The sequence below is a fragment of the Syngnathus floridae genome, chromosome 4, assembly GCF_059516105.1.
Source record: "Syngnathus floridae isolate MCC-2025c chromosome 4, RoL_Sflo_1.0, whole genome shotgun sequence".
Lineage (NCBI taxonomy): Eukaryota > Metazoa > Chordata > Actinopteri > Syngnathiformes > Syngnathidae > Syngnathus > Syngnathus floridae.
Window position 1 is genome coordinate 13,921,026 of NC_142416.1, and position 27,335 is coordinate 13,948,360.

At 37.9% G+C, this 27,335-nt stretch overlaps 2 protein-coding genes across 2 annotated transcripts; both read left to right on the forward strand.

Moving 5' to 3' along the window:
- Positions 1-11,406: 11,406 nt before the first annotated feature.
- On the forward strand, positions 11,407-13,850 carry enam (enamelin). The gene is made up of 7 exons (XM_088372664.1): positions 11,407-11,460; positions 11,713-11,736; positions 11,898-11,963; positions 12,038-12,109; positions 13,010-13,036; positions 13,114-13,212; positions 13,497-13,850. Exons 1-7 carry the CDS (start codon positions 11,407-11,409, stop codon positions 13,776-13,778), a joined length of 624 nt encoding a protein of 207 aa, XP_088228790.1. The 3' UTR covers positions 13,779-13,850.
- Positions 13,851-15,800: 1,950 nt separating this feature from the next.
- On the forward strand, positions 15,801-19,104 carry cnga1a (cyclic nucleotide gated channel subunit alpha 1a). Its single transcript, XM_088374429.1, has 4 exons — positions 15,801-15,924; positions 16,585-16,691; positions 17,286-17,896; positions 17,985-19,104. Exons 1-4 carry the CDS (start codon positions 15,896-15,898, stop codon positions 18,885-18,887), a joined length of 1,650 nt encoding a protein of 549 aa, XP_088230555.1. The 5' UTR covers positions 15,801-15,895; the 3' UTR covers positions 18,888-19,104.
- Positions 19,105-27,335: the final 8,231 nt, after the last annotated feature.

A 27,335-nucleotide genomic window follows, 5' to 3' on the forward strand; every position in this document is an offset into this window, starting at 1 on the left:
CATTGTGTTGGTACATCATGTTGGTGAATCCACATTGACTCATGTACATCAAAAGTGTGGTAATTGCAGGTTTTGTTTGTGGCTCAAGTCTCAAGAGGCTGCAATGGCATCAGAAACAATCCTAAAAATTATAAGCAGTGTCCAGTTGATTGCAGTAACTACAAAACACGATTGCAAAATTTTGAAATGGTGACCCCGCTTCATCAAAGCAATCAACTCTTCATCTTCTGCTGCTGCATAGATAAAGGATGTCTTGGTAATGCTGGAATCTGCTTTGTCCTCAGGACGTGCTGAGACATATCTTAACAGAAATAGACCAGCTCCAGGAATCAGTGACAACCATATTGCGCAAATATTGACCCAACTTAATGGATGGCAGCACAAATTTTCTGGTGGAATTCCCCAGCAGGGTGGAACCTCTCAAGTGGGCCAAACAGGACCTGATTGGCCAAAGCAGCTGGTTGCAGCAGCCCATGCTGGGGAAGGCCCACAGGTGAATTGCTGGACACATGGAGATCTTAGTATTCGCCGGTAGCAGGAAGGCGGACACTAAAAATCAGGAGTCAGTGGGGGATAGCAGCTCGCCACAGGAGGATGTAATCATTCGCCACGAGGATGACGATGAGGGCAGAAGATGAAAAGCAAGAAAGCTCCAGGGCACTGAGGAAAAGATGAGGCCTCTCAAAAGGAAGCATTCTACATTTTCTCAATACAATATGCTTTGTGAGTCATTGTGATGATGACTAATACGAAAATGTTAGCCTAACAATATGATTGCTAAAGTCATTTTTGAACATTTATGGGGGGAAAAAATGTCAACAAATTCAGCAGAATCTAATTTCTACACAGACAAGAAAATAGTAACTTTTTCAATGCTGGATGGGTATGGCTCCTTGAATTGTGTTTTGTACAAATGACAAAAAGCAAACAAATAACCATCTGTCTCAAGAAAGCATCCTAAAATATTCTATACCAAAGGTGTCTTTGTTACTATGCTTCTACCATGTTTGAAAAAGAGACATTTTTAAAGTTCATATAAAAAAACACTTCACAGAAAAATCAATCTATCGTGCAATTGTATTTTTTCATAATTTAACCTAACATACTGGCCTCGAGGACTTTGACACCTGTTTTGTAATGTACTGTATTGTGGATGAATGACATAATTGGGTTAAGTAATTGTCCTTGGAATTGAAAAGTGGATGATATAAGTGCAATGTCCTAATAGTTGGAATGGTGTGTGCAGCACTTTTCCTGTTTCTGTGTCAGAATTATGCTTTAAGTAGAGCATGTCCATATTGCTCCACCATTCTTAAATGTTACGAGGTTTCGTTGCGACCATTTCAGTGCGAAAGTAAGCTCACATACTCAGTAAATCATTTGGTAAAAAAATATGCACAGGAATACTTAAAAAATATATATACAATTTTAATCAGAATGGGAATAACACACAGCTTTACTTTCACTCCACTAGACAAGGAATCAGCAAACAAAAAATCAGCTTCGTCTTGTGCTTGTTAAATTATGAGGATACAAGAATTGCAGGGAGGGGAAAACATAATCCACCTTAGTCATCACATATTAACAGAGACAATCAAAACATTCCAATTGTTTAATAACTTTTTCTTCAATTCCAATTTAGTCTTTCAACACTTTAATTGAAAAGCACAGTAAACAAATTATTGGCATGTGGCAGTACTGCGTTTTGTCAGAAAATTAGAGATTTTGATTTTGATGTGGCACAACATAACAGTTATTTGTTAAGCTTAATTGAAATTGGATGTGAGCATATTCGTATTAACTATTGTGCACCAGTTGAGAATGTCATGTGACCATACCAAGAAAACAGGTGAGCCATGACGCTTCGGGTATGCAGCGTATCTTTTAGAGACGGTAAGCATACGCCCAGGTTAAAAGCAATGACCAGGGATACGATGATTGAATTGAATAATTTCATTTTCATGCTGACGATGAGCTACAAAGAATGAAATATTTACACAACCTGTTTTTTTCCCCACATCGGAAGGGGCTTGGCAGCACAGCAGCACATAATTACAGACACAAATACATTTAAAGAAACTTATGACACTATACAGCGCTTACTAATTCTAAGACAAACAATAAATCACCAGTAAATTCAGCTATTTTCCTGCTAGCACATTTCTTTTCCCTCTTATGATCCAAGCGAGTCATTTTACTTGTCAAAGAGAAATACTAAACAAATTAATAGAGTGCTCACTTTGCATGATGACTTGCAGGAAATTGTTTTCAAATTAGAACATCTTTGAGATCAATGAGTGCCACAGAAACAATTGGCGGTTCCATTGGAGTTTAAATTTACATAATTCATATTCCATAGTCCACCCAAGTTCAAACTTTATGCAAAAACGTATCATTTTTCAATCATTTTTAGAGGCAGCCACATAGCACTCATTGAATCCAGATATTGTCTTGTGCACTAATCTATTGTGTTACTGTTGTAAACAATATGAACTGATGCCATGGGGAACATCATCCATGTCTTATTGGGAGAGCACTTTTTTCCAAAATGGACTTACCTCATTGAAACTGAAGAGGGATAAATTTCGCTTCATGTTAAGATCTCAACGTCCCAATAAAAGTGCAGTTAGAGCCCATCTGTGAGCCGTGTTCTCAAGATACACATGCACGCACACACAAAACAATATCTGCAGAGAAACAACACCTAATTCGACGTATCCACTTGTGAGATATTCAGAAATAATAATGCAGCATTTGTTGATACAGTGTCGGCTTTGTTCTCACCTGTAGCACTTGCCGGCTCAATCTGGCTTTTCAGCGGCTGCTCTTCAGAAGGAAAACAATATGTCCTTTCATCACTTCTTTCCAATGACACCACCTTCATGTGCTCAAATGAAAAACATTGTATACCATAATAGCACGTTGTGATCGAGGTTATATTTAAGAGTGAGCGACTGACAGTTGATCAAATAATAAGGAGCAAATACATAAAGATGAAGACAGTCCAACAACATGATTTTCTTTTCAAGCCCACTTAACACCTAATGCTAACTTTCCTAAGCTAATATGATACATCTTTTTCACAATTTAAAACAGTTCCCAGATGTCTGAATAAAATATGACAATGATCTGTCAACTTTCACAAAGGATTGAGGATTTCAGTACAACTAACAGTCACTTGTCATACTGGTTGAAATCACTCTTTTGTTTCCATGGTGACCAGGGGGCAAAGCTTGGGCATGCGATATGCGAGCAACAACACAGTTTTATATTTAACAACATCTCAGGCCACAGCTGCTCGGTCGTGTGAGGAGAGACTTGACGTGTTGGGCATCTTTATGTAAATCAGCGGATTTGTGATGCCATAATTATGTAAAACCTTGGATGGCTCGCTTACATTTTTCTTAGAAATAGGCAATTTACATTGCCTTTTTTAGTTTTATACTGGATAACTGGAAAAATATGGCAAACATGCAACGATTTGTAGATAAACAATTAAAAAGTCATTTCTCCAAAGTCTATTCCCTCAATAAATAAACGTCATACTAACTTTGCATTTTTATATGAAAAAAGGCCAACATGTACATGTATTCATCTTCAAACCTCTTTGCCCACAAAGTAGAAAAAGCTGATGACTTCAGAAAAAAAATTGCAAAATTTAATGATTCATGGTCATGTCATAACAACCTGACAAAAAGTTTTTATTCATGGAGAAAAACAAAACCAGAGAGGTCGCATGATTGAGGCTCCAACATAACATCTGTATTTTCATCCCAAAGGCTCGATACTCGTACATACTTGTTTCATTTAGCATCTAGAGAAATATTATTGCCTGGGGCAACAAATGCAGGCAGACGCAAGCTATCGATTCATTCTTATATTTCATAGCTGAGAATTAAGAGAAATGTAAACATTTCAGTGACAAAAAGGAAAAATGGAGCCTCATGTGTCAAAGGACACAAAAATGGTTGTGTTTTCCTCATAAACACAAAAATTGTAATCAAGACAGATGTCTTTGCAAAGTTTGGGATTTCCAGTGACATAAAAAATGGCCAGTATTATCTCTGGACCATGACTGTAGATGATCAAAGTTAATCGTCTTGTGTTATAGCAACAAGACGAACTAGAAATGAACAGCTTGTGCTTGATTCTCCCAGGTGGCTCGCCAGAAAGCTCTCCATCAAACACCTGGATGGAATATAAATTCCTTAATGGAAAAGAAATTATCATGCTCTCCTCCAAATGCCCAAATTGTGATGATTTGAATCCATTACCAAATGCAAGTCTAGAAATGTTGCAAATCGACCGAGAGCTGTCAAACAGACACAGAAAAATCCAAAACTTCACTGTGAAATGAGTTTACCTATTTTACCTTATTTCTTTCTCAAAGATTGGACAAATTCCATCAACCTCAATTTTTTTTCAGATATTATGACATGTTGCTCACTGGATATAATGGTAATAGAAAATATATATATTCCAGGGTCAAATTTTGTACATCCATACAGTCGAGACCTTTAAATTACTTACTAATTAGTGACCCTAATAACACTAAGACTAGTAGTAAAACTGATTAAAAAAATAATTAAAACAAAGTATTAAATAACACACAAAGCACACCATAAAAAACTAACAAACCTGCTCTGAAGACTAATTCAAATTTATTGGGAAGAAAAATATTCTTACAATTATTAGAACCCTGGTCTTCAGAAAAGTTACCATGAAATGATTTCTCATTCTGGTCCAAATGGAAATTAGGAAACAAATCTGAGAGAACGTCGTCGTCAACAAGTCTATTAAGGGAATGCAGATGAATATTGACTAGTTCAAGTTGAGAAAGAACTTGTTCAATTAGAGTAAGCAATCAGGAGTTGAGTTTAGATTCATTAGTTCCCACTGAATTTGAATGTATCATTTAACCATGACCTTTTGGAGAGCGATATCTTTCAATCCAATGCATGGTCCTTAAAGGAAAGATCAAATGAATTTAGTAATTTAAGAACTTGAGAGCCTTGACCTTTTAAGCCCTTGGAAGTGACGACAGTGATCTATGACCTTGGAAATATCATTCAGAATGAATAGATAGAATTTCAATAGTGCAAAATGTTATGGAATGCCTTCTCTCAAAAAGTGTAAGCTTATATAGTAGCCAAATGGTAATTAACTCCATATTTTGTTTAAAATATTTCACAAATCTGTGTGTCTCTCTTAAGTGGAATTCCGAAGGCTAATGAAATTGCATCTCGCTTTTTTTTTTTTCTTTTTTTTTTTGCTGAGCCAACCTCATGTCTGATGAAATGTTTTCAACGTCAACCCACTTGAAGTTTTTAAAAAGCTCACAGCTCTCCAACGAAGGTCTTACTTCAAGGCTGAATCTAATTAGTTACAAGTTTTTGTTTTTTTATAAACGTTTCAAACTCCTTTTGGTAGCTCTGGTATTGTAAATGAAAGTTTCAAGGGCCAAGATGAAGTTTCTTCTTATGTTCCTTTGCTTGATGCATCGATCTATCAGCGTGAGTCCAAAATTCCTTCTGATTCTTTAACGTTTATGTTGCGTGACTCTAAATGTTGCTGATACAATGCTCTCACAGCGGTGCCATCATCAAAGCAGCAGCAAGTCTGAAAGCAATCTCACAGACATGAGTTAAGGCTGCCATTCTGGACATAGATGGCAATAAAATGGTCTTTTACGAGTATTAGTTTTGCAGACCCCACAGACCACCGCTGGCCCATGAGAAGACAACAAATGACACATTCTTTTGGAATATTCCAAACAACACGGAATACTGGTAAATGAAAATTATTGTATATGTTGTGCGGAATGTTGTCATTAAAGCGATGGTCTGGAAAATGACAATCTTTAACTCTTTCTTGCAGATGATAGTCATTTTATAATATTATCTTAATTGCTTGGTGAAATGTTGCCTTCACAATTAAGTAATATGAAATTCACTCTCTATTGGTGCTTGCTTTTATATTTGTATGTGGGTTTATAAATTTGCCAGTAATTGCTTTACACACGCTACAGTGAGTTTTGGGGACTTGATAGATTAATATTATCTAATGTTGTTTTCTTCTTAAATGCCATCACTGTTTGCCATGTTAACAAAACGGGGACTCGTCAGTGGCCAGAGAGCTGTTTCTAATATCTGAAGCGGTACCTAATGCTGTGTCCATTGTAACTTTGGGCAGAATCTGTTTGAATAATATAGTTTGCATAGGATGTAAATATGGTGCCATATTTAACATGAGAACAAAAGCACAAGATCAACATGGGTTGTGAATCATGCCTGATCCTTTAAATAGCAAAATCGTTGCTTCACCCATCTCTGCACTCGGCATTCCATTTATCATGACTCAGCATCACGTGCAAACCATGCATGACATTTAGCCACAGCAAGGTTTGACAGCATTTATATGGAGTGGTGAAAGAACAGTCTATCTCATAAATAAAAGTGCAAAGAGATGTACTAGTCTGAAGTCAAGCCCCGGCTCAAGACTCTACATGTCAAAATGACATCACTGCAATGTGCTTTAGGCAGCTGAGGTTGATGGTCGTCATGTTTTTTTCCAAAAGTCCCTTAACTGCTGTTCAAACTTTGAAACATCAGTCTTTGTTCGCTGTAGTGCTTGAGTCCATCATAGAGAACATTTTTGCGTTTTTAATATTGAGTGATATTTTTCCATTACTACTGACACTGGCCCCCAAGTCTTACGTCAATTATATATTCGCTCTACAACATTGAATTTTGGTTATCTAGGCACAAGAAAAAAAAATGTTTTAATGGATATTGCAGCATTTGGAGAGATAAGAGCCCTGCTCAGTGTGCACAAAACACACAAACAGTCTCACACACATAATACAAAGAGAAAATCACATCACAGTAAGCACACACCACTGTTGCAGTTTGTTTAACAGTATTTTCTGAGATGGGCACAGTTTGCCATTTCATCCCATCCAGCGAGTGACTGCTCGCATATTTTGACACCAGTAGAGAGATGATGACACATCAGCTTCACTCACAGATGCTGATGTGATGTCTATTGAACTGCGGACGTATCATGGTCGAAAACAAGCAGATGGGGGCTATTTAGTGGATTTTTCACATCATCGCTTCACCCATGGAGACATAAGCAGCAATTTGTCTTGTCATACCTGATTGGTTGTTTCACTCTATGAGCAATGCAAAATGCGCCTGCCTTTACTTTTATTGAATTTACGTGCTCTAAGAGGGCGTCCCTTGAAAGCAAGCATCGATCCAGAGAGAACTAATTGTTATTGTTTCCTCAGCTTCTCACAATGATGCTTATAATCCTGACTTGTTTTGCAATAAAATTGTCAGGTCAGTAACTCGAACCATCATGTACTAGTTCTGTTTACAATTTCAACATTCAAGAACAGCTCACAGACACTAATCATCTTATTTTTAATATAAACCACTGTTGTGCATCCCGAGGGAGTCGCTATTATTGTTATTATTATTATTTGCAAGTTAACTCGCATTTGTGCAACCACATGACTTTAGTTGTTTATTTTTATTTCCTTTTCTCCAATAGATTGGAAAGAAATGAGGTTTAGTAACTGAGGGGAAAAGATTTGAGATTGATGTACTGTAAAATGTAAAATATAATGTAAAAAAAAAAAAAAGAAAAGAACAAAAGGCAATTAACAAGGGCGTTTGGACTTTTTGCATCCACTGGGAAGTCCACCCTCAACCCCTCAGGTGATGCCAAGAGAAACTTTTTAAACACACATTGCACGTCAGACAAGTTAGCATCAATGGGTAGAAACAAAGAAAGAAAAAAAAGTACGTACGTATTTCATGAATCTTTGGCTCGGCAGCATCACCGTATTGTGTTCATGCTCCAATTGTAACCTTGTGTTGTATATTGTATGATTTCATAATGTTTATTTTTAGTCACTTCTTTATAAAGCAGCCCTCGCTCTCAGCCACTCTCAATTGAGAGGAACTCAAGGTGAGATTTGTTATTTTTCTCTCTCTGCATGCTCACTCAATCGGCTCAGTGAAATCCGTGATGGTGTATTTCTCATCCTCACTTGGCTCTAAATGCAACTATGCTCCAGATGGTGGCTCAAACCATGCAAATGTGTGCCTACCTGCCCGCAGGAGCTGTTCAGTATGTAAGCCAGGCTGCAGGGCTGACTTATCCTAGGCAAGCAAATAGAGACCAGAGGGGATCAGAGAACAAAGACCACGCCACCCCACACAGGGGCACACTGTTTGTGAGCCACCATAAAAAGACTGAATTTATTATTCTTGTCTTTTACTGTACATGCACACATGATGTCTGTATTGAATGCACCTCAGGTGGAAGAGCATAGCAAGCACACCAAAGGTGACACACCACAGTAGAGGGCAACATTATCACCATTCCTGTTTGCTTTTGTTAGTCACGCTTGTATGGACTAAAACTCCATTGAAGTCGCTTCATGTAGGTTCACCATAATTGTTGTGTCAATAATAAACAGTTGATATAAAAATACTCATTTGTGCCCATTGCTAATGTTGCTGTTTTCTTTCAAATAGGATAAATTTTGCCTCACAATGAGCTATTGTGAACATATGATCTCTCTCATCGAATTGGCATAGTTCAACAATTACAATATTAAAAATGTATAACTACTGAATATAATGGACTTGAAAACCACTTGAATGGCTGCAAATTGAAACGTATTTCAGAGCTTGTGTTCAATTTTAGGTAACAGTTAACCACTTATTTGCAAAAACGATGGCTCATAAACAACAAATAAAAACTATGATGTGCTCCAACCTGATTGGCTCATCAAAAACTGTCTGCCACATTTAAACATGATAAAAATAATGAAATTCTGCTTTTGACCAATTTTAGGGTCAGACAGTTTAATAATAATAATAATAATAATAATAATAATAATAATAATAATAATAATAATAATAATAATAATAATAATAATATTACCCCTCCCCATTTGCTTTTCTTTGTTACATTTAAAACCCCTAGCGGAAATTCAATTGCCAAGCACCATAAAAATTGCAATAATTCGGGTAGTTTAATCAAGAATAGTGCGCTATCAAACTTTAAATTAAGTAAAGCCTAGATCCAGATGTCCTCACTTTGCTTTTTTTTTTATGTGTCCCTCAAAAGACATGGTATTTTGTCATTACTTACGAGTGACAAATGCTCATTAATTCTTGAGTCACCCAAAAGGTTCTTTTATTTTGTTGCATTCAAGTGCTTGTATTTTGGTGAAGGTGACATCTGTAGCATTGGGACTCATTGCCATTGGGTCTTTGTCTAGCCACCATTGCCTCAGCTGCATCTGTATGTTTTACAACACACTTTAAAGTGGTCTTTACTCATTGATGTTCAAGCAGCACTCCTGCATTATGTGAATTAATTAGTTTTGTTGTTTGTTTCTTTAGTCTGTCTTCCAATCCTTGTCTCATTTTGCAGGTGCTAGACGACAGATGCCAACTACACAATTAGTGCAACAAAAAGAAAGCGTCACAGAAATGAATCAGCGTTAATGATATGTTTTCACCCCATTTAGGTGAAAAACAAATTAGAGAGAGGTCAACCTGTGCTGGACACTGGGGCATATAGCGTAATCAACTTTTTTTGGACTATGCTGATGGCCGGCAGAACTGTCAAAGTGAAAAACGAACCCATTGCACTTTATCATTTCAAACAGGCAACTTTTAGTGGAGACCATTCATTTATAGACCACTTTTTTACTTATATTTCCCATTATGATTGTAACCATGACAACCTACCTCAAGTGCTTGAAGTACGTTAATGCATACATGATGTGGAGAATGTGGGAAACCAAATTCTTTGTCACTAAGGTTTTCATTGTTCCACCTAAATTCACACACAGTAAAGCAGAGGTAGAAAGCGAACTGGCATGTTTCCATTGACCCCTCCAAACCTCCATGCTTCTTATGGCTTTATTGATTTTTTTCTTATCCTTACTCATTGTAAGTCTACTTACCTCCGTTCCGGCTCTCCAATGCAGGATAAATATAGGACAAAGCGTACTGTGGCAATTTTATCTCAGCCTAATTCTCATTTGAGAGAGAGCGGGAGAGAGGAAAAAGTATTTCCTTTATCATTTACTGAAGATGGTTTGGTGCGTAAATTGAGGCACACAAGACCTTTTATTGGTGGCCTTTCCACATGAAAAAAAGCGTAGGTGTACCACACACCTAAGTAGGCCAGTTAGCAGAATAACTACCGTCATTTCTTTTGAAGAGTGTTTAGTCTAGTCCAAACTTGAAGGACCAATAGCGTAGAGAATTTTGATTTTTCAAGCTCACTTTGTCTTTGTTGTTTTCTCAGGAAAACAAATCTAGCATTCATTTTCAATCGTATTAATCTATTTTGGAGCAATCTGTAAATAACTAATTGCCCAAAATCGGCACACTAAAATTTCTGGTCCAAAATGGACACCATTTTTTAGTCCAAAATGTGCTAAAACTAATTTAGAAACTCTAATTACTACTGGGTCCGATTTTTTTCTATTAAGAGGTATAGCTAATATAATGTATCAGTCACTTTTGATTGCTCTGTGCAATTTACCTGATTGCATGGACATACCAAGAAACTTGACCGTGATTTAGTTGCAAAAAAATATTTTGGGCAAAAATATAAAACACTTGACACTTGTTGCCACCCAGGCCTACTTGGAAAACGACTTATAAGTGCAGCCACTTTGGGAGGCAGAGCTACCGTTCATCATAATGACACACACTGACGCTATGGAATGCAAATCTAAAAACAGATACCAAGAAAGGCAAAATGATAGTTTCAATGTGATGCACCCCCCAGGGACAAACGCTTGTCACAACAGGAGCTCTCACATTTTTAAGGGAACAGGCTTCATTCCCTGAAGTCATGACAGGCCTTCCAACACCAGTCCATGAAACTTGGAAGTGTGTGCAGTCATATCCTGCAAACTCTCTGTCCCACTTGCCCACCTAGAGATGCACAATCTCAACCAAAACATCTTCTCTTACCCATTCGTCACAGTTGATCTAATTACTATGCATTCGTAATTATTATGTCAGTGAAAAAGACGTGTGCGTGAGTGCTCCTTACATAGCATGTAATTAAAGATAAGAAGAGGCTTGACCCCATGCACCTCTTCTTTTGATATTTGAAGCATATCTATGTCTTCAAACACATTCTTCTTTGCGCACGGTGGGACTTGATTGGCTATGATAACACGTACAGGTACTGTATATAAACGGTCTCCATGTGAGAAAGCAGAAACTTTCCACCCCTCCAGCGACATATCGACATATCATCTTCACATTCTCCATTCCAGGTAGAAGGTGAGATTTTAAATACGTGATTTTTTTTTCAACAAAACCAAGAGTATTATATTTCTTATCTACAGTCCAAATGGAGCGAGCTGTCATCATGATGTGCCTGTTTGTCGCTTGCTCGACTGCCCCTGTAAGTCTGTCTTCAATGCTTATGTGTGCGTGTGTATATATGTGTGTGAGTGTGTACATATATATATATATATATATATATATATATATATATATATATATATATACATATATATATATATATATATATATATATATATATATATATATATATATATATATATATACACATACACATAGAAAGAGTGAGAGCGAGAGAGCAAGAGAGAGACACCCACAACAACATAAATTTGCCAATCTTCTCCTCCTGTAGGTTCAGAAGAGTGAAAACACCGAGGTAAATGGGTTTAATCGCTGTGCTTTCTGTCATACAAAAATATCATGTTGTATATTTGTAGGTCAGGCCATTGAACTTCATGGGCTGATTGATGTAGAAAATGGCACTTGTAATTGTATCTATTGCACTAGCGAGTCTGGAGATGTCTTGTATTTCTCCAGCAGATCGCGGCGCATGCCAATGAGGCCCTGAGGCTGATGGAGATGTACAGGCTGTACCAGCAGCAGGTTAGAAGGGATCCGTTTATTTGAATTCAAAAGAAGATAAAAAAATACTCGCCCATTTGTGTTTTTCTTTTCAGGGGATGGTGGCAAACCCTTTCCTTCCTGCATCTGAGACTCCTGGAGTAGTAGCTGCTGGTGAAGCTCCACCAGTAAGACCCCAAACTACCAAATCCGTAAAAGCGGGATTGAGGCAAATTAACTCATCTTGCTTGATGCTTATGCTTCACCATTAATTCAAAAGGCTTCTTTGGGTAACCTCAATTCAACACCATTTATTTCTCGAGGGTTTCCGTTGGGATGGTTACGTAAGGTTTGTTGTTGTTCCATGGCATGGGCGTTGGCAAACTTAGTGGGCACATCCCATGGAACAAGAGATTCTTAAGGGAGAGATGTCACTCTTTTCAGTAAGTAGATGATGTGACATTTAAAATCTTCTTTTGAACCATAGAAATCTTTTGGATTAAAGATCAACCGATTTCAACAACCAGTTGCTGCAATTTAACTCAAGTGAATTATCACGATTTGATGACTTTGTACAAAGACATCCGAAACTACGGTATTTCTTCAAATCATGCAAATCTGCCAAATGTTACGTATTGTCTGTATTCAATTACAGAAATAATGGACTGTGAACTCGTTAAGCCCCTGAACACTTCTTGATCCAGATATTTTAAAGAAATAGTGGACTTACATCTGTTGTACCGTGTTAGTTAATTTAAATGTAAATAGTTAACTCTTTAACCTTGAACGTCAATGCTAACCAAAACAGGTGGACCTATTATTTGCATTCTTTTTTTCAGATAGTTTAGTGTTTAACTTGTATCTGTGGTCACTATATAGTTGTTGTTGTTTTTGTTTGTGAGCCATGAGCTTTCAAATTTGTTTTACTGTCTTCATTAAGTGTGGAAAAAAATTATTCAACATTCCAAATAGACAACTGCCCCCCTCTATAGTCGAATAAATAAAATCCAAATTATGAGCAATAATGCTTCTGCTAGGATAATAATAATTATTTGGGTGTGCATTAATACAAATACAATTTTGTCCAGGCTGAGCCAGCTGAGGCAGCACCCAAGGTATATGATCTCACTGCAATTAATGCAACTTTTCTTTTTTTCAAAATGCAAAAACTCATTGACTGAGGGTTCTTCAGCAGGTGGATAGTGCACCAGTTCATACGGCCACTGCCACTCCTCCTCCGCCTACTGTTGCAGCGGCTCAGCCGGTTGGCGACGTATCAGAGGAAGAGGAGGTGACATGCAAGCTTGACATTTAGAATATTAAATTATCATCACTGTGTGCACTTTCTCTTCTTGGTGCAAAAGAGAAACACGAAAGACAATGCTTCACATTCAGTGTCACAGTTCTGAAGTTAGATGCTCAAATCTAAGCTCTGGCCTTCCTGTGTGGCATTTGTATGTTCTCTAAAAGCTTGTGTGGGTTCAACCACGTTCCTTCTACATTCCAAAAACATGAATGTCGAAAACTCTAAATTGTCCAAAGGTGTTAAGATATTCTCAATTATCTGGATTATAGGATGCCAACCCTGCCTCAAAAGCTGCCGCCCCTGTTGCCCCTTTGAACTCTGAGGAGGCAGAAGAGGCCGAGGACACCGAAGAGGCCGAGGAGGCAGCAGAAGCGCCCGCAGCAAACCCCGCAGCTCCTGCTGATGTTCCAGCAGTGGTTGATCCTGCTGCAGAAATTGCAGCAGTTGATGTGCAGGCAGCTGTGGATGCTCCCTCCGAAGCGACAGTTGGAGAAGTTGCAGCAGAAGCTGCAGCTCCACCAGCAGCGGAGCCTGACAGTGCTGTAGTGTAATTCTGCCCTGCACATTTCCAGCAGCTAATAATGTCACTGTATAGTTTCAGTTCAGAAAGGTGGAATGGCATGAATATAGAGGGAAGAAAATGCTTTTGTGGGTCAATGTTGACATTGTGGAGAAGTTACGATACTGAGTGCAACTCATCAGTTTTACCACATACGTATTAAATAAAAGTCAAATACCATAAACTGAAGTTTCTATAGATTTTACTCAGACTGGCCCTGTGAGACCACAAAGAGAAGACAAAGGAGAAAAGCATTGGAAAAGGTTAATGCCAATTCATATCAGTACATACATAATTAGACCTGATTATAGATAAGCAGCTCCTTTTAATCATTAAGCTTCATGCATTATGTATTGAGAAATTAGAAAAATGGGCTATTGTAATGGCAGCACATGCTGAGCAGTTACAAGATGCCTTAACCCTTCGAATCTTATCTAAGTGTGTAGTTTACATATTCCCCTGTGCTTGAGTGGCTTCTCTGTAGATACTCCATCTTCCTTCCAAAATTAAACATATCGATTAGGCCCGCCACATAATTTTAGTCGTTGCCCACAATGACTAACTATCATGAGTTCCAAACACTTTTTATATTCATAATAAGTCAAAAACAATAGCTACCAAAGACCCAAGAGCTGAGCAAGTATTAACTTCCTGCATGACCATTAAGTTTACCCATGAATTTTTATAAAGTTATAAAGTCAAAGAATATAGCAATAGTTTGTGAAAATGTGGGATTGAAAAGCAGTAGTCACAGCATCATGCCTTATTTAATTATAGATGCTGAGAACATGAAGGGAAAAGGTGTCCTATCGGAGCCAATAGGGAGAACGACTCAGCCAAGAGAACGTCGTTGCCCTGAGAGGATAGAAAAGTGGAAAAAGCTCTGCTCTGCCAGAGGTACGGATTTCCATCACCACGCTTTATTTACCGGGGGTTGAAGGTCTACCTGAAAAGAAACCTCCTCTAGCCGGCAACATCTAATCGGATCAGAGTTGATATGGCTGAGAGTGCTGACAGAGCAGAAGTATGTGTGTGTGTGGGGAATGTGTGTGTTCCAAAATGTTTAGAACATCGGAACAGAAAAAATAGGTGGATAAAAATAGAAGCTTTATCACTAAATGGGTTTTAGTACTTTGGGTTTCCACTTTATGAAGGTATCTATCATTGCATGGGGGCTACGAGGTGGACTTTGGTTACCCTCCTCTCAGGCAGCTTTAATCCTTCTAATCCTTATCAGGGTCACTAAGTCTGTGTGACACTCTTAATTTGGTCCCAATACTTGTTATGTGTCAATGTTGCGTGTAACTACATTTTGATATTTTGTCCATTTAGCTTCAGAAAACCTGCTTGCGCAGTCTGATGCACATCAGTGGTTCTCGCAGACAACAAAATGGAGGCCAAGGTAGGTCAAAATATATTTTTCTCAAGATCTGTCAAAAAAGGATTTTCTTCTATTTGTTTTCATATTGCAGATTGATGGAAAAGACAAGGCTCTCATGATGCGCTCAGTTGAACAGCGGGGGTCAAAATGTGAGCAGACCTTTAAGTATAACTTTGTTGGATGATAAAAAGTAAAGAAAATTGTCTTTTTTTTTATTTGAGTTTACTTATTGACCTTTTGCAAACTATATTTTCTGCAGGATTGTACCACAGCCATTTCCTAATTGCCTGCTCAACATGAACAACAGTAATAACAATGCTGAGTAAGTACAGTTCTAGAGTAATGATATTAGTTCAAATCTTGTTAACTTTTAAATTCCTCTAAAGACTAAATAATACTTTACATAATCCATGCAGTCTTGAGACAAGTTGGAAAAAAGTGAATACATTTCATGTAAACTGCTGACCATGTTAATTTTTATTCTACTACACAGAAAGAAGGAAAAACAAGAACAAGGACCAAATGAAAAGGAAAAAGAAAAGGATGTAGACAAGTAAGTAAGATGGATGATTCCATCAGAAGTGACAAAATGGACAATTAATTATTCAGTCATTCCTGTCTTCTATTTTTTCTTTTTGTTCTTCTCTAACAGGCCCAAAGAAATATTTGTCATTAACCCAGCTGGAAATATTTATTACAACTGGCTTTTCATCGTAACATTGCCAGTCATGTACAACTGGACCATGATTATCGCTAGGTAACTACTTTCCCAACATTTTTAATAGCATGCTGGCTCAGAGCTTTTATTAAACACATTTTATAAATGTAAATTGTGTGTCATAAATTCATCACCAAACATTACTATGGCACAGTGGTACTGTATTATTTCATGTCAAATCTAATTAATCGCAAAATGTCATCATTTTTTGGTGGATTTTTTTAATTACACAGACGGATTTTATTTTTGCCAGTGTAAATAAAGGGGACGTATAATTTTTAGGGGGAAAATATTTTTGATTTTCAAATAGTTGGGTCTCTGGAAATCCCACCCAGCCATCAAGTATGAAACTGTACAACCTAGTAACCCATTGATTGAATGTCTATTTCTGAAAACGCCTCCGCTAGAAGTAGCTCCTTCTCACAATGTCACAGCTTTACTCTCAGTCATTAGAGTTAAAAAAAACGGTAACAGTATAGGTTGGGTCAGTGATTGTGTTGTAATTTATTATACCTGGGAGCTGTTTTATTTCTATGGGGAACCTTTTCTTTTTTATAATAGGAGCCATTCCTCCAAAACTGTGTTTTATCTCAAAGGTTCCACTGTATACAGTAATTAAGAGCTGGTAATGGGATATTAATTGAAAGAATGTGTACAACTATGTCAGCTGTGTTTCTGGTGGTGTTGACCTGTAAACAGGGCGTGCTTCGAGGAGCTGCAGCACAACTACATCCTTTATTGGGTTTTATTGGACTACACCTCAGACCTCATCTATCTGGCTGATATGCTTGTCAGGACGCGAACAGGTGATCTAAGATGGATGATGTTTTTAATAGGGAACTAAACCCTCAATGTCAAAACTTTCTTATATTTAATTGTGTATTTTTTATCTGCTGCTGTTTACTTAATTCTACAACATATTTGTTCTCAAAAGTATATTTGATGGATCACGTCGACTCGCTTGCAAAAGTAGCTGTGTTTCCTTCTTTTCCCACGCAGCATTGAGGGAATTTGACGTGTGTCGATTTAGGGTTGCAATGAGAGGGTTTAGTTATATGAATAATACAATAACCACACACAACATCAATCTTCTACAGAATCAAACAAAGCAATTTTTTTTCAAGCGCACAAACTCAAGAAACAAAAGAGTCACAAGAGTTGATGGAAATATGAGTGAAAACATATTGATCAAGTATACGTATATTTCCACTGCAAAGAAAGTTATAGCTGTGTGGCATATCTGCACGTTAATGAACACTAAGCAGTCACATTTTTCCATCTCAAGGTTTTTATGTTTTTAAATTTGAATAGCGGTAATTTGGGCGCATGAGTGGTGCATGTTCATGTTTACTGGTGAATAACCCAAATATCCTTCATTGATTGACTTTGTACCTTTGCAGGTTACCTTGAGCAAGGCTTGATGATCAAAGATGAGAAGCTGCTCCGCGATCGCTACGTCGACAGCTTCCAGTTTCGGCTGGATGTCATCTCCATGTTGCCCACTGATGTTCTGTATTTCTATCTGGGTCTGGACTACCCAGAGATTCGCGTTAATAAGCTTCTAAGGATTGGTCGCATGATGGAATTCTTCACAAAGACGGAGACTAAAACCAACTACCCCAACATCTTCCGCATTGCAAACTTGATCATGTACATCCTCATCATTATCCACTGGAACGCCTGCTTCTACTTTTCATTCTCCAAGTCGATTGGTTTTGGGTCAGATGAATGGGTTTACCCAGCTCTTGATGATCCGGATGAGCCTGCGTTTGGCCAGCCCATGAGGAAGTATGCCTTCAGCCTCTACTGGTCCACATTAACTCTGACCACAATCGGAGAAACGCCACCACCAGCCCTCGATTCGGAATTTATCTTCCATGTAGTGGACTTTTTAGTTGGAGTTCTAATCTTTGCCACAATTGTGGGAAATATTGCAACCATGATCTCTAACATGAATGCCGCCCAAGCCCAGTTTCAAGCTCGAATTGACAACATTAAACAATACATGCAGGTAGAAAATCTACTGTTGTTGTTTTTTCCTGTAAGATTGATTATAATGTACCGCCATTAGATTATAACTGTAATTCTGTCAATTACAGGTCCGAAAGGTCAGCAAGGAGCTGGAATTGCGTGTCATTAAATGGTTCGACTACCTGTGGAACAATGGCAAGGCACAGGATGAACGCGAGGTACTGCGGTATCTTCCAGATAAGTTGAAAGCTGAAATCGCCATCCAAGTTCACATGGACACGCTCAAGAAAGTTCGCATATTCGCAGACTGTGAGGCTGGCCTGCTGATCGAGCTGGTGCTCAAGCTCCGGCCTCAGGTGTTCAGCCCTGGCGACTACATCTGCAAGAAGGGCGATATTGGGCGTGAGATGTATATTATCAAAGATGGAAAGCTCGCAGTGGTTGCCGATGATGGCGTTACTCAGTTTGTGGTGCTGGGAAGCGGGAGCTATTTTGGTGAGATCAGTATCCTTAATATCAAAGGCAGCAAAGCAGGCAACAGGCGGACAGCCAACATTCGCAGCATCGGCTACTCAGACCTCTTCTGTCTGTCCAAGGATGACCTCATGGAGTCGCTGGTGGAGTACCCAGATGCTAAAGGCATGCTGGAGGAGAAGGGCCGACAGATCCTAATGAAAGATGGCCTGATTGACTTAGATCCCGCTAACATCAAGCCAGAGGCCAAGGAGCTGGAAGAGAAAGTCAACAGGTTATACGGTACCATGGATGTGATGCAGATGAGACTGAAGAAGATTCTGGAGAAATACAAGAAAACTGATAAGACTCTGTGGCATCGCATCAAAGATCTGGAGCTTCTGACAGGAGAAGAGATAGAAGATGATGATGAGGTAGAGGAGGATGTGAAAAAAGAGGAAGTTCAAGTGGAAGAGGAGAAAACTGAAGATAAAGGTGGAGTGGATGAAGGAGACAAAGAGAAAAGGGAAGATGAGAAAGAAGAGGAAGAGAAGGCCGAAGCAAAGGATAAGGAATAAAAAGGCAAAGACGTGAAGAGAGCACTAAGAAGAAAAAAATAAACACAAAACAATTTTCTTTGTGAATAGAGCCTTGAACACAAGCACATTATGTGTATTCAGATCTAACAACAAAGAATAACTGAACATGCTGATGTTACCATGGAGACCACATACAGTATAATGCCTACGAGTGTACACAATTTAATTCAATAAAACAGAGAAAATTCCTCATTGATTTACAGTGTTTTTTAAATGGTCATTATAGTACTGCGAAAACAACAAATGTGCTACTGACTGAAGAATTTATTAACCTATGAGTGGGAATAGTTCGCTGCGGATGACTGGACAACCCAGGACTAAACTAACTTCTTCACTGCTTATAAATAAAGGCATTAAATCAATAAGCTACACAGCAAAAAACAATCATACAAATCATACTCTCTGAGGGGAAACCTGAAGGATGTCAACAAGTTGAGAGAGATAGCGAAACAACCTTGTGTGATTATCGACCATTTTTCTGTTTGTTCCTGGGCTTTAATGACTATCAATGCCATCAACACTTCTCTTTACAAACTCTAATCAAATGATGGACGAAGTCAAGATGAAATAAAATTGAAGCAATTTAGAGCTGGCAAGAACTGAATGACTACAACTTTTAATCTGGTGGCTTCATGGAGAGCAACTTTGTGCCATCTTTTTAATTCTAGTCATTTGTCCTACTTTGGAACAGGCTATGTCCATTCATCAAAAGATAGTGGCGGGCAGGTGTTCAATTAAGATGTCGAATTAAAACTATGGAGCAGTTAAGGGAGTATGTAAATGAGATAGTTTAGCCTTTCGGGGTTGTGCTTGTTTCTAGGCTTCCCCTTCAAATGCAAAGTCATATTTTAGCCACTGTTAAAGACGAGCACTTAAATTAAAAAAGAAATACCAAAGACAGATTTGTATTCCTCTTAGTTGCAACACACGGTGGTATTAATCATAGTGAAGATAATTCTAACCTTTTATTCTATTTTTTTATTCTAACCCGCTAAATTAGGTTTTGCAGGTACAAAACAAGACAACACTATTCTCCTTTTTACATGACCGTGTACTATCATTCTCATTTAGAAAATGCTATTTGAAGATAAACAACATGTTGTTTTAACTCCACAGTGGAGCACTTATATTAAAACAATATAGCACAATTGTTTTGCACCATTACTCCTGTCACATGTTGTTAAACTAAATAAATTGTGTTGGTTGGAGTGTTTCAGTGTAATGCATTTTTATTCACTGACCATTAATAAATGTGCATACTAAACACACCACTGAGTTAGTGAAGAAAAGGAAAAAAAATCAATGTTGCTGAGCTAGACAAAAGAGAATCATACTTTAATGGGAAACCTCAAACGTTGGGTTGAAGGATAAAGGAGCTGTATAGATCTGCAGGGAAACAAGTTAGCGGCAGGAATCGTTATTAATGACATTATCAAGCACACCAGTAAATATAGGCTTGGTGATGATCTTAAATAAGAGCTACTCTTTCCTGGATGGCTTTTTAAAATTATTGTCATCATTTATACCACAGGTCCTCATAGCGGGTCTTCATGTGCTGTAAGGTATAAAATCTGTCCCTCATGTTTCAGCTTCAACTCCCATACAACACAAAAATATATAGAATCTGATATTATTGTTTTGTTTATAGCTGTGTTATGTTTGGAAACTTGAACCAAAAACTAAAAGAAATCCTTAGCACAATAAGACATAAAGTTTGATTTAATTAAACACCAGAAGAAGACTTCTTGTTTGTTTACTTTGGTATATTTATATATGACAAATGCACTTTTTTTTATGTCATCTTGAAATTGCAATTTCTCCTTGCAATACCACATATAATGGATCAATTCTGATGTATTATAAAATCAACTCAAACGCAAAAATAATAAATGTATGACAATAAATGATGGGACTTAATTAACGGGTCTTGTCGTCCATTAGAAATCCTGAAAATAGATTTCCCTAAGAGAAAAAAAACTGTAATAACTTTAATATAATTATATACTAAAACTGATGCCACCATACAATTATAATTAGTAATGAGTATGTCAGTTCATACTGTAGATACATGATATAATGGGGGGGGCTGCCAGAGGGCTTTGCAGCAGAGGCCAACTTTACATCATCCTCAAGTGGAGCTCTTATAGTTCCTTAAGAAGGTACTTTGCACGCACTGTACGCCATGAAGATCACACATCTCACCTGTGCTAAATTTGCAGGGGATTTGATCAGTCGGGAAGCAAACAGCCATTGTGTTCACTCCCACAACGGCGCAAACATGCTCCAAAAGACAGTTACTACGATGGTTATGATTTGTACTGTAGCAACCCCTGCAGTTGCACATTACATACTTCATCACATTCTCTTTTAATGAATAAACAAGCTCTCTTGTGTGTTTTCATTGTCTCGTTAAGAAGGCATAACCGATACCTCCCTGCTCGTGGCCTCCTTTCTAGCGCCTTACCCCTACTAGCCACTTTCTGGAGTTATGTAAATAATTGCTCCCAGCCGCGACTTGAGGAAATACAGTACTGTATAGAAATTGCTGCTCTGTATGAAATTATTAGCAGAAAGAGTACGGAGAACAAGTCTCCTGCCCTTTCCCATTAACAGCTGCCATCCTTTGACTAAACGTCCATACATTCCATGAATGTTCAACATGCCCTGCTTCGTGGTAACATTCACGTCACGTACTCCATGTTGTCATGAACTAAATTGTAAGAAGCCTATGAGAATATCCTGGCAGAGCAGGAAACGTGCCGTGATGGATTACATGCCATTTATCCTGGGACATTAGCTGCTGATTTCCCAGAAGAGGTATCGCTTGGGAATTCATTGCCCGAGGGGATTTGCCTCTGTTGCACTATTTACAAAACAACAATCATCAAAAGTGGCATAAAAGGTTGTTTACAAGAACAACAAAGGATGTATTGCAGCTTCTTATGATTGTTTATATTGCATTTGCTCTTTCTAGTTTTAAAGGGCTCTAACAAACCAAGAGAGACATATTTTAATCATAGTTTATGTATGTCGTGCTTATATGTTTACGTTCAAATATTAGATTTTTCACCAGACCAAAGTTTTATTCGTTTTCAAAATTGTATTCATTTTGGATACAAAAATAAAGAAATAATAATAATAATAATAATAATAATAATAATAATAATAATAATAACAACCTCACAGGTGAATACTGTGTATTTAAAAGAAAAAAGCATATTGAATGATTAGCAGAATAGCCTGCTCACTAATATTATGTAGAGTGCCAATATAGGAATGCAGGCTCTATTATTACATAATCAGGAAATAAGAGGAAATCAAAGTAGGCTGACATATTTAAGTACACGTTTTGGTGACATTCCATTAGAATGGCACAGCATTCGTACCTGTAAGCAAATGCTATTTTGTTCCGAAAAGAAAACTAAAGCTGCACCATCCTCTACTTGTTAGGGAAGGATACGCTTTGTCGTGTGTGTGCGTGTGTGTGTGTTTGCGACCATGAGTTTTTACTGTGCAATACGTCTACTTTGTTGAAGAGAAACAGGATCAATCTAGTTCAAGTCCAACAACCAAATCCTGCGAGGCTACATCCAAATGTATTTATGTGACAACAACAAAAATAATTCTGAGAGCACAAAATGGTCTGCATTGGGAATGTAACCAAAAGTTTTGAAGGAAAACTATTCCAGCAAAGATTAATTCTAATCATGTGTTTAGCTTTTTTTGTGACTACGTCGTGACACTTATTGTAAAAGAAGGAGCAGCCTCAACAGTGGTGTTAAAGAAACAAGAAGATCAAAATGTAAATAAGATAAAACATTCAAAGTGTTTTGGGTGGTTTTTTTTTTTTTACAGTAATTGGCCTCTTCTTAAACATGCATGACAAATAAGAATGTTTAAAAAGTGACTGATATCGTGGCTTCCCACAGCATTGTTGCATGAAATTTTGAAAACAAGATACCACAATATTGATAATATCACTACATCCATATTACAAATTAACTTGCAGTTGAAATATCATTGGATTTTATGTATTGGAATTGATCGCATTTCTTTCTGTGTTTTCAGCTGAACAACAATAACAGATAAGCAATTTCACACATGGCAAGTATTATTATTAAAGCAAAGAATGTACTACAAGGAAATTATATAAATACAAAACTAAAACAAGCTCATCGACCGTAAGCAATCAATGTCGTACGAATCAGCGGCAGCACTTCAACCCGAATCACAAATTTTCTGGATTGGCACGCTCAAAAGTCCTCTTTTCTCTGTTAATGGTTTGAAAAAGCACATCCATGATGGCTTGCAAGATTCACAAGTCACTGTTAATGGCGGGGCTTGAAGACAAATTGCTGGAGCGTGCGGCAAACTCCAGCTGCTATAATTGAATGTGAAATTTAAGGGAGTCCAATATCATTCATGCTAATATATCCAGAATGGGTCATTTTAAAACATTCTGTTGCCATGACAATACGATGTGAGTAAGAGCAGGCAACAGCATGTCCGAACAAGGATGTGTTTGTCATCACATTAGCAACAGTGGTTACATTTGAATACTAGATAAACAACATGCAATACGGCTTAAGATATTCTCAAGAGGTAATCTGCAGGGGAGATTCTTGGCCAACGCAGCTCTCTCTTCGAAATCCTCGATCTGCCTGTGAGCAAAATCAAAAAGACCTGCAGGACAGTTCAATTATCAAGACAGTGAGGTAACACAAGAATAACAAAAAGTTTTTGTTGTTGTGGCTGGTGAGGAGAAAACTTTCTTTACAGTGGTAATTCAAATGGACTGCAAGATTGGCAATCAGAACTTGGTGTTGTGATCTATGTTTTTGTTTCACGTCAATGGCGAAGGTGTGACACTTGAACAAAGGATTTTTCTTGTTGTGTCCAATGGATTTGTTGGCACAATGTGTTTATTCTTTGGTTTCATGTATTCCTTTCTTCCTTGTCAGCTCCTTCCCGGCTCATGCTACTCACTCGTTGATCATTACTTTGTGTGTATTAAGTTCCCTTTTCTGTTCCTTTGGGGGTCTGGTCAATGTCGAAAGTCAGTCACATATGTAATGGGGTTCATGTTCTTAGCATGTCAGTTTTGATCATGTGCAGTGCTCTGGTTTGCCTTTTTGCTGTTAAATAAATATTCCACAGGCACCTTTTGCTTGTGTTCTCACTTTGTGCTGGCAACAAACTGATTGTTCATTTGCACATTACTAATAATCTGTAACTCCCAAAATAGAAAAGGATGGCTCTTTGGGAGCCACAATATAAAACATCAGTGGAAATGCATTGGCCATAGGGTTAAACGATGAAATGATCTGTTTAATTAAATGTTCCTTCCGATGCTTTCCTGCTCCTGCAAAGTGGTCTTTCATTTAAGTTTCACCTCAAACAAAGACATCATGTCTTAGTATAAAAACCTCCCACTGCACTCTGAAGTCAAAGAACTGAACTGTTTCCAAATGCCTTTACTCCTTAATAGGAACATCATTTTCCTATGTTAATGTCCACTGTTCTGACTAATTGGCAGATAATTGAAAGGTATTTCTCTTTGGTTGGGTAATCAGTCGCTGACCTTGGTGCATTTGCAATCATCAAAGACAATTGCTCCCTGAGCTGTGAAGCACGTCACAAAAGCTTCTGGGAAAAGAGCTGATGACCGTTCCACACAGCTCCTGGCTCTGCCATTTCATTCAGCGGTGTATGTGGTGACATTTCAATGAGAAAACAACTATAATTACCTGATGGCAATCAAGCCATTCTGTGTACTCGGGGAAACATGGAAGCACAGCCTATGAACAGCCGGTTCCACAATACACCCATGGGGTAAATAATTCAAACTTATTTGAATACTCACAAAGTATTTTTAACATACTGAATTTTGAAAGCATCATGTGTTTCATTCCTGTTATTCTTGCAAAGCATTTTATCTGTCTCCACTCTCTGCAATTTGGCCCTCTACACGTCCAGAATCGTAACAGGTGGAGAGTGTTTGAATTCCAAAAAGAGTAGACAGGTTGGCGGCTCAAAGTAAAGTAATCATCCTTTCAATGTAATATGCATTGCAAGCAAGTGTCTGTGTTTGCCACCATCATTTTGTTTTGAGTCTTCTTTGTATAATCTTCTGTCAAATTATTGCGATTGTAATGGAATGGTCTGAGTTCAATAATGCTGTTTACAATTACTAGTTAGATTAAATCATGCCGGCGACCCTACTGGGGAGAAGCGGTTTGAATAATGGATGATTTGATGGGCATTTGGATTGTCATTAATATTTGCTGGCTCCAGTGTATTGTTAATTAAGTTTTTTTTTTAATTGATTAAGGTTGCAGATATTCTATATATTGATGTTGAGTGGTTCAGGGTAAATTTTTTCGCATCAAATATGCAAAATATCATGACTTGTGATACAATTTTGCGCATATGTTGTGGTATTAGAAAGTGGAGGATTGGTTGTTGATAATATTTTTCTGTATGTATTGATTGGGAGGGAGTACTGCTCGTTAAAACGTAGCCCATGTCTTTTCCTAGACTGACTACTGAATTTGAGGTACGCTTAATGACGTCCTTGATTTCTGTTTATAGGTTATCTCGTTCAATTTCATGCTAGAGAAATTGTCATGCATGACTTTGGTTGGATAAATCTCAAATAGTCTTTCATTGTTCTCTAACAACTGTTTCCAGTTTTTTTGGTGAGGGTTTTTAATTGATGGATGAAGTGATTGGCTTACTTTTTCTGTGAAGATAATTTGGTTTTGACGTAAGCTAAATATTGACTGCATGTAAATGTAGTCATTAGAATGCAAATGACCCACACCAACTGAATTAATGTGCAATGGAGGTCATGGAAATAACTAGTACACAGTATGTGACAGCCTAAATTTTAAGTGTGGGAGCTCAATGCTTGATTTGTCTTGTTGAGTGCAAGTAATGGTTGGCATGCTGTTGATTGTACACTTTGTGTAGCAATTTTTGATGGCTCTTATTCATGTTGATGACATATTTGCTGCCTGCTGTTTTCCCCCTTAGACCGCCAGCTGAGTAAAACAAAAGTGTTGCCCAGCAAGCTTTGGCATCAGAGCATAATTCTACTCTTTTACACAAAGTGTTGTGATTCACCAGTTGTTCAGCCCACAAATGGTGAAAATCAGCAAGGTTGACATCTTCAGCCTTTAACGTTTATGAAAGGAAATGGCAGATTTTTTTTTTTTTAAATATACAAAAATTTTAAAAAACTGTCATGCATTGGCAATTTGTCTCTGTAGGTTCTCATCCATCAAGTTGAAGGACATCAGCAAGGGCTGGATAAAATCAATTACTGTTCAGAGACGCCTGTGAACTGTGTTTCACTGTTTGTATGCTTTACTATTATTACTATTACTGTAGTCGATGTTCAAATTTCAGCTTCTCCTCTAAGCGAATGAAAATCATCGATGCGCAAAGTAAAAGCTCGCCTAGGGCGCCACATTGGCTAGGACCGGCCCTGTCAAAAGCAATATACCAACCACATGAATCCAAATGAAATCGGATTTGGCATTTTTATTCTGATGAAGGTGTTTGTATGGAGCATTTTCATTCTGTTTGATTCTAGTTTGCATACAAGGGTCCATGCTTCAGACTACCCTGAAATGGTGGCATTTTTCTCATAAATATTGAGACAGTGAAACTACAAATTTCAATTAGTAAATTTTATTTATTTTATTTACATTACCACCACACACACAATGTAACCAGGATTAATTATTAGCAAATTGATACATGTAGACTTTGTAGGAAAAACACAGATTTACTCCTTCATTATATCTCAAAGTGCTTCTCTAAATTGCTGCTGAAGGAAGACTTACTTGCGTCTGTAATGGTTAATTTGGCCAAGTCCCATGAACACTAGGTACAGAATAATGCTTATAAACAATAAATGACACTTTGGCAAATAGCCAATTGGAATGAGCATATGCTACTGTGGCCATCAAAAAAGTTACGGTTTCTCACATGGCAACTTTGGAAAATGATTTTCCCACGCTTCTCATTAATTATAACGGGTGCATGAGAACGGTGATTTGTTAGTGGTGCTGGTAGGTGGGGTCGTTTGTGTATACAAATTTTTAGGGTTAGTGTGGACATGACCAGCCTTCTAAAAAGGAATGGGCAAGTTTCTTACCGATCCATATGGTGCATCTGATGAAGCTATATACACACGCGCACACACACAGCCGGAATATTTCAATTTCCTGCACATCTCTGCTCCCACAGGAGATTAGTTGGGATGAAAACATAATAACGGTGACACACTGCACAGTGATAACGCGCAGTCCGTCTTGCATCTGTTATTCATAAAGTTTCAAACAGCGACCTTAAGCGTCGATGAATCTCCCCCAGCTTGTGTGCCCGCTTTATTCGTGCGTCAGCGAGTGCGCACGGCGC